The following is an 8,639-nucleotide window of genomic DNA, read 5'->3' as shown; positions in this document are numbered from 1 at the left end:
TATATACATTTTTTTTAATTTAACATTTTTAAATGGAAGAAGAAAAAAGCGACAGATGAGAGACGGATTTATTAATTTATTTAAAAGCTTTCATATTTTAAGCAAATGCCATGCAGTAAACCGAAAACATGTCCAATTTCTAGAAAGCATGACGTGTTTTACTGTTGTGACGTAACTGCCTGTGATGACGTAATCGTTCCGGTCACGTGTTGGTATGAAGTCAAAGAAATGCCGGGATTGTTGTCGCTGTTGTGAGTCTTCGAGTGATTGTTGTTGCATCAAGACACCTCATGTTTGTACAAAAGTCGTGCAAATTGTAAGTTAAACTTGGAACTATAGACATAAATACATATAGTAGGGTGGGGAAAGATGGGACACCTTTTCATTCTCGATCAAACACGATCATAAAATATGGGAATTAATAGCTTACGTTATCCCATCTTACCCCACGGTACTATAGTGGGGTGGGGGAAGATGGGACACCTTTAGCACAAAATATATAAATATCCTGGTCGTGTTTTAAAAAATTAACAATGGTCTATGAAAGTCGCGTGGGCAAGGTTTTATAATTCTTTGAATGTTTTTTGTTTACTACCAAAATGTACGAGAAAATAGAATGAAAAGGTGTCCCATCTTCCCCATTCTACTATATATCTAATTTAAGTTCTAAAAGTATTTTATCTTACCCCACGGTACTAAATCTAATTTTTGCACAATACTTTAAAATGCATTTCGTTTTTTTTCCACAGATTTTGGTGATACTCGACTTAGTGGTCACTGAAGTCGGTTTGTTTTTCCTCGCATGCCTTAACATTGAATGGCGGAGAGGAGAGTTTCCTAACATTGACTTGCACCGTATCGTGCTGTGGTGCTCTCTCGTCACCACGTCCGCCATCTTGATTTTGACCCGTAAGGGAAGAAGGGGAGGATTGGGAAATCAGCGGGAAATGGTGTGTCCAGTTTGCGGCGGGTACGAGGAGATGGACTCGATGTATAAAGTCCAGAAAGAGCATGGCTGGTCATGGGATTACGGGGTGAGTTAAATATTCGTACTTTTAAACTTCCGCACAGCATAATGTTATAAAGTGTTATGAGTGCACGATACAATGTCTTAAGAAACTGTCGGTAATAATTCGTAATATATTATGGGGGAAGATGAGACACCTTTTCATTCTATTTTCTTGTCCCATTTGGTAATAAACAAAGAACATTCAAAGAATTATAAAACCGTGTCCTAACGACTCCCATAGACCGTTGTTAATTGTTTAAAACACGATCAGGATAATTGGATGTTATGTGCTAAAGGTGTCCCATCTTTTCCCTCACTAATATAAAGGTCATGATTCGTAAATGGAGGTCTACGTATTCAAGACTTGAAATCAACTAATCAAAGCCCTTAAAGCCTAATGACGTTGCAAGACACTGAATGAAAACTTTAGCATCAGCAATAACCATTACAGCTAAAAAAATACTGTGGGGTAAGATGGGATATCGTTAGCACTTAAATCCCACATTTCCCGATCGGGTTTTGAACAATAAACAAAGCTTTTTTAAGTGTCGCGGGACTACGCTTATATAGTTTTGTAGAAATTTCGAGTTTACTACAAAATGGGACAGGAAAAGAGAATGAAAACATGTGCCATCTTACCCCACCCTACTGTATATTGTATAAATACTTCGTTTTCACTTCTGAGAAGAATGAATGATATTTAAATATTAGCTGTTAAAACCTTTACGATGTTAAAATACATGTTACAGGATTACATACACTCGTTGGTAACGGCGACCGGTTTCATGCTTTGTTCTCTTTCATCGATAATTGATATTCCCAAATTTTACGAACACCACGTTGAGGTAAGTTCATTTTTAACTGAATACAGTACGACGGGACACCTTTAGCACATAATATCTAAATATCCTGATCGTGTTTTGAACAATTATCAACGGTCTATGGGAGTCGTTGGGAGACTGTTTTATATTTCTTTGAATGTTCTTTGTTTACTACGAAATGGGACGAGAAAATGAAATTAAAAGGTGTCCCATTTTTCCCAACCCACTATGATATTTTTTCAATTTAAAAGTTCAAGTTATTTAAATTTGATTTTTGTGTTTTCAGGTCGACATTAAAATCGTTGGTTTTCTCCTCGATCTCTTATTAAGTTTACTCTACACCAAATCTTGTATGTCGGCTTATGGAAGATACCAAGGACCTCATGCTTGCCGATGCGAGAATATTACGTGGAGTAAAAATAGCTCAACACCTCCGTCTAGCGGCGATGAAACGTCGGACGATGATTCGAAAAAAAGTTTACTGAATATCCAGTCAAAACGAACACGAAGTAACAAGACATATTCAAAGTTCAACGGTTTATAGTACGTTGCCAAAATCATGTAGTTATGAGACATTATATCTACCTACATGTTTTGAACATTTATATATTAGGGTGGAGGAAGATGGGACACCTTTAGCACATAATATTCAAATATCCTGATCGTGTTTTTAACAATTAACAACGGTCTATGGGAGTTGTGAAGATACAGTTTTATAATTATTTGAATGTTCTTTGTTTACTATCAAATGGGACGAGAATGGAATGAAAACGTGTCCCATCTTCCCCCACCCTACTATACTTGCTTTATTAAAATAACAGTAACAATATACTGTCAAATATTGATATTCCAAAAATCGTTGAATATATACCGTTAAAAAAGTTTCAACTATTTCACGTTTGCTAATAATCTGCTCACCAAATCTGTTCAACGACTCGTTCCTTTGTTATGAAAAAAAAGTAAAAAATGGCAATTCATATTTTAAGGATCTGTCACTGAAAAGCAATATAGTCTAGCGTCAACTGTAGCAACTCTGTTTATTTTTCTGTATAGTAGGGTGGGGGGAAATGGGACAGCTTTTCTTACTATTTCTTTGTCCCATTTGGTAGTAAACAAAGAACGTTCAAAGAATTATAAAACCATATTTTCACGATTTCCATATACCGTTGTTGATTTTTTAAAACACGATAAGGATATTGGATATTATGTGTTAAGGTGTCCCGTTTCCCCCCACCCTACCATGCTTCTAGTTTTTAGTATCTCTGCCTTGTTAAAACGCTGACTTAATTTCCATTTTGTGGTTGTTTTTCGCAAGTACTTAACTGTGAGCATTGGTGCAATCTTATATTGATTCGTTTAGAGTGAATTAAAATAGTTCATTTGAAAATCTGTTTCCACTGAATTAAAATAAGCTATAAATCATGTTAGAGCTTAAGACTTCCCTTAATACAGGAACGCATTAGTTGAAACACAACTGAACACGTTTAGGAAGGTTACTGTATCTGAAATTTGCTTTGAGACATTTTAAACCCAGCTCGTTTAACTTTATTTTCTTTGTTATAGTAAGATGGGACACCTTTAGCACACAGTATCCTGATCGTGTTTTAAACAATGGTCTATGGAAGTCGTGAGGATGCGGTTTTATAATTTTATGAATGTTTATTGTCTACTACAAAATGTAACGGAAAAATTAAATAAAACGTTGTCCCATCTTCCCCACTTTAATATTTCTGAATTAACTCTTAATTTAAAGTATTCTGGTCTAAACATCCAGGCCCTGCAACCAGCAACTTATAAATGTTATAAAAAATACGACCATTACTGGTAATTAGGTTGGCACATCTTTCGCGAAAGTTGGAACGACCGATATCCGACACGGAAGCTTACTATTCCTAAATGAAGATACCTAGTTAAAACAACTTTTTACGTGGTGGCTAACCGCTGATTTTTTTGCAAACTTTTTGACCAGAATTGTCGAAAACCTAGCTGTATTTAGTGGCGTATTCTGTTTATTTTATTAAGAGAAAAATTTCTTAAGAGAAATTTTGGCAGCTGAAGAAAAATCACTTTGGTGTTACGTCATAATATGCTTTACGAAGGCAGTGACTAATTCTAGAATTCCTTTCGGTGGTGTACCGGAGGGGGATTTCCCGGGAGATTGTGAGGACGATGAATGACGTAGGTGACGTCGAGCGCTTTTCACACAAGATGCCTGGGAGAAAATATAGTGATTTGATTAATAAATAGTTGTGCCACGGCATGGGATTCCAGATTTAAGTCAGATTCGGGTTATTTAAAAAAAACAGGGTTCCGCAACCCATTAGTGAACAATTATCAGCAACACAAAAAAATGATTACCCACAAAGTAACCTACATGGTAACTGGTAAGCTGGCACGAAGTGTATGACGCCCGTGTTATAACGACTGTCGTTTTCCGGCCACGCAAGGATAAAAGTAAGTTACGTTCAATTTATAAATCATGATAAAGCTTAGACTTCTCCTAACACAGGATATCTATTATGACGTCACAAACCAATTCATCTGAAAGTTCCCTCCGTAAAATTTGCTTGCTTCTGGTTGGCAGATCTTTCAGTTTCAACAACAACAAGCATTGCGAGATAATCAAGTAAAGAGAAATTTCAGAAACAAAAGTCAATGAAGCGTGGAATGTCAGTTTGGTGTCAACCGGTTCAATCTGGAATTAACAAGTGTATGAATTAAACTTATTTATTCTCGCGTGGCAGAGCAAAGTTGTAGAACACGGGTGTTCTGCTTCATACACCCCTAGCCCGTTTACGTGTTGCAACTTATGAAACTTTGTGGGTGATTATTTTTTGGGGGGATTTTACTTTTTGTTTTTATGTATTTGACAATTTGGACAACCTATTAGTGACTACCGGGTTGGAGCAATTGTCATAAAGTGTTTTGCCCAAACACACACACACATGGGACACCTTTTAACTCTATTTTCTCGACCCATTTGGTAGTAAACAAAGAACATTCAAAGAATTGTAAAACCGTATCCTCACAACTCCCATAGAGCATAGACCGTTGTTAACTGTTTAAAACACGATCAGGATGTTTGGATATTATGTGCTAAAGGTGCCCAATCTTCCTCTACCCAACTATATTATACTTTTATAAGAAGCTTTTATAAAAACTATTACAATGAGTCTTAACAGCACACTGTACTAGCTTCAGCAACATGACAATGTTATTGCACAGAGTCTAAATTTAACACAAAAGTGACCTTATGTAATGCAGTAAGTGACATGTTTGTTGCACTAAGCAGAGTCCCAAAACTAACATCAGCCTCGTGATCGACAGTTGGTGTGCTGAAATTCATCGTGACTAATTGTGGAAACTCCTCTGTGATGTAATAATAAAAAAAATAATATTTTGTGTAAAAAAATTATATAAAATTACACCACATGCTTACCTTTATCATCTAGTAAAAAAACAACTTGTTTAATAAAAACGCAATAACAGAATTTAGAACAAAGCTTCGCAAATTTCTGCTTAGCTAATAAATGCAGTTTTTTGTGCAAAATTATACTTTCGCCGACACCCAGTTTGGAAAACCCTGAACAATGTTGATTTATAACAAGAGATCAAAGATCTGGGGCGTGAGCACGTTTAAAACTAATTAGCATAGTATTGATTAATCTTTTTACTACAAAATTTAATCCCCACTTAAATGGTAATAGCCGGTTCAGTTGTGAATCGTTGTGTGGATTTTTTATCTCACCAACACGTGCCCTCCCAAATTTCCAGACACTGTTTCCGCTATGTTAAAGTATGAGAAATGTAATCGTTGTTATTTAATCGCTAATCATAAGCTTTTAAACCTGAAAATTCAGTCTAAAAATTAAAAATATATATTATGATTTGATTTCAATCAAGAGAATAAACGCTAGAATTAGGAATTGAGATTAGTGCGGAAAAAGTCGCGCAAAACAAAGATCTATATGACCACTAATGTGTTCAAAAAAAGTAAAATATAGCCTACAGTAGCATGTAACAAAGCTTTGAGTATGAAAGTAATATAATGTAAGTGTATTGTGCAATCAGATAGCTAGGTAAAAAGAGATCTTTTAAAAACTAAAAAAATATCTCTATTTCATTTTGTTTTAAAAAAATAACAGAAACAAAATTCTACGAAATATAAATGCTTTTTGCGGGACTGATTTTTTAGTGGGACTGACCCTTTTTTTGCAGGACTAAACTAAAAAATATCCGAAAAAATTATAAAATCGTACCCGCGCATGTTTCAAGGTCCATCACTAGTTGAGATAAATCTGGTGAAAGATTCTTGAGAAACGAAAGTAAATTTCCGAGAATTGAATACATCTGCTCTTTCACGTCATCCGGTGGCAAGTTTGTGTCAACTTCCTGTGAAGTTATGTTATTTTTATGAATGGAAATGTGTCTTGTACTCAATTTTATATTTTCAGAGTCGAGATTTTTTCCATTTTTATTTATGATTTTTCAAATTTTTTTAAAAAATTTAAGTTTTCAATGTTTTTTTTTATTTTTTAAAAAAATTGTGTTGTTTTTTTAAAAAAGCGGCAGGCTTTAACATGAGGTCCATGTAGCCCCCTGGGTGTTGGGGTTATGGGATAACTCTGGCCTAAATCTCATGTCCCATGGTGTGCAATGTTAAATGACCTTAGCCATATAAAATGTATGGGAAGATATATTCACACATACCGGTGATTTAAGTGATGTTTGCTTGGTTATTTTCACAGGGGTTGATGCTGATAGTTTTTGCTTTTTTCGAGTCGCCTGAAAAATATTTTTATCCACAACAAAATTAAAAAAAAAACTTATTAAAATCCAATTAAAAATACTTTAAACTAAACCTACACTTTCACTCCCCTTATGCTAAATCACATTTACCACAATTTTATGCTAATATGCTATGATTAAATTTATGCTTAAAAATAGTAAATCTTAATTTAAAATACTACAAAACAAAAGCATTTAATAATTCAAATAAACAACTGCAGTTAAAAACAATTTTTTTTTTAATTTTTTTTTTCTAAAAAAATTAAAACCAACTTTTATGGAAACATTCAATAGTCTCGGGTGCAGCAGAAGCGCCGTGCATGAATGAACAGCAACTAAGACACGCTCCACCACACACTCGAACGAGTTTCGAATCTTGAATTTCCACTCATGCGTGAAGTCACGTGACAACAAACTCAAGAGCGCCGTCGTGTGGTTGACCTCAGAAAGCAACGTCATGCTCTGGTTCACGCGAATTAACGACAAACTCTAAAAAAATTATAAAATCATAATTTTGTGACTATGAAAAGTTTATGTAATGCAGCAAGGTGGGGAAAGATAGGACACATTTTTTTATTCTATTTTCTCGTCCCATTTGGAAGTAAACAAAGAACCTTTAAAGAATTATAAAACCATATCCTCACAACTCCCATAGACCATTGTCATTTGTTTAAAACACGATCAGGATATTTGAATATTATGTGCAAAAGGGGTCCCATCTTCCCCCACCCAACTATATAACCAATCTATTTACATAATAAAAGTTGTGCCTTTTTTAAACTTTTAAAAATTCTAAATAGCCATTGAATTTTTCCTTCATAATCTCCACACTAATTATTTATATACGTTTGCAACAACTGTTGGTATATTAAATTGAAAGTGAAAATTTGTATAAATTTATCATAAGATATCTAGTCTAGTCACTATGAAAGTAGATAAATATTTTCGAATACTTTTCGAAAAAAAGTCGAAATTTTTTTAGTCACAGTTTTTAAGCTAAAAGTTTTTAAAAACTTTCCAACATATTTTTCGTTCGTAGCCACATAGATATCATATTTCACCTGGCACATTCGATCGCTGTGTACTCCGATGAAGTCAAGCGCGTCATCCACAAAGTCATGTGACAAACATTCCAGTAATTGTGATGTCATAATAATGTTCAAATGGTAAACTTCAAGCCACTGAAAAAAATTTTCAATTTTTTTTTTCTGGCGACGTGAAAAAAGGTTTAGCGCGCCATTTTTTTATTCCGGTGACGTGACAAGTTAGTAAGTTCTCAAGTCTAGAGTTTATGGGTTCAAGACTCAGCGCTGCTACAAATGTGGATGTGCTTATTCTTGGGAAAAACGCTTATAAGTAAAACCAGATTATGTATTGCTGTAAGGCAGACAAAATATTGGTCTTTTAAGATCAAAATCGAACAATTGCCAAAAATCTTTTTTGAATTAATTTTATTTTTCCTTTTTTTCAATTTCACCTTTTTTTTGTTGTCAACGTAAGCACTAGATAGCGCTAGACACAATTCAGGCAGAATGTTGGTCTGTTTAATCATGCGCGCAGTTTCGACATGTGTGGAAATTTTAGTTAGCAACCGTAAGATGGAGGTAGAGAGCCGACATTTAAGATCTGAAAAAATAAAATTACAAACTTTTTTTTTACGAAAAAAAAATTTTGACAAATTTTTTTTAGTAACTTTAAAATTTTTTTCACCTGCTTCCTTATCACGTTGTGATGTGATCATCTTCACGAGGATCATCATAATCATATGAATGGTTGATTCATGTGATACAGCAGTAAGCCATGATTGGTTGATCCCGTTTTTATCTTCAAAAAGAAATTCCAACGCTCGTATGACCAACAATGAGGTCTATTATGACATCATAATTAATAATTGTCTGACTCAATAGCACAGTTGGTTAGTGCGTCTCTCTCTAACCCAGAGGTAATGGGTTTAAGGCTTGTTACTGCTACCATTTTGGACATATGTGTTCTTGGGCAAGACACTTAACGACAATTGCTCC

The 8,639-nt window shown here is 34.6% G+C and overlaps 2 protein-coding genes across 2 annotated transcripts in view; one reads left to right on the top strand and one right to left on the bottom strand.

The window, feature by feature from the left end:
- LOC100175247 lies at positions 1-2,564 on the top strand. Its single transcript, XM_026837231.1, has 4 exons — positions 1-316; positions 750-1,034; positions 1,759-1,854; positions 2,117-2,564. The coding sequence occupies exons 1-4, from the start codon at positions 215-217 to the stop codon at positions 2,372-2,374; spliced, it is 741 nt and encodes a 246-aa protein (XP_026693032.1). The 5' UTR covers positions 1-214; the 3' UTR covers positions 2,375-2,564.
- A 1,340-nt stretch (positions 2,565-3,904) lies between these two features.
- LOC100185171 (midasin) overlaps positions 3,905-8,639 on the bottom strand; it is a 46,028-nt gene continuing 41,293 nt past the window's right edge. The window contains exons 53-61 of the mRNA XM_026837005.1: positions 8,329-8,485; positions 8,096-8,244; positions 7,680-7,799; positions 6,892-7,107; positions 6,541-6,615; positions 6,090-6,222; positions 5,081-5,199; positions 4,364-4,525; positions 3,905-4,042 (exon numbers count right to left, since the gene is read on the bottom strand). Coding sequence (XP_026692806.1) covers positions 3,905-4,042; positions 4,364-4,525; positions 5,081-5,199; positions 6,090-6,222; positions 6,541-6,615; positions 6,892-7,107; positions 7,680-7,799; positions 8,096-8,244; positions 8,329-8,485 — 1,269 coding nt within the window. The remainder of the gene's footprint in view (positions 4,043-4,363; positions 4,526-5,080; positions 5,200-6,089; positions 6,223-6,540; positions 6,616-6,891; positions 7,108-7,679; positions 7,800-8,095; positions 8,245-8,328; positions 8,486-8,639) is intronic.

Source organism: Ciona intestinalis, chromosome 12, assembly GCF_000224145.3.
Source record: "Ciona intestinalis chromosome 12, KH, whole genome shotgun sequence".
Taxonomy (NCBI): Eukaryota; Metazoa; Chordata; class Ascidiacea; order Phlebobranchia; family Cionidae; genus Ciona; species Ciona intestinalis.
Note: the sequence above shows the minus strand (reverse complement) of the source record. Positions and strands in the feature narration are given on the sequence as shown.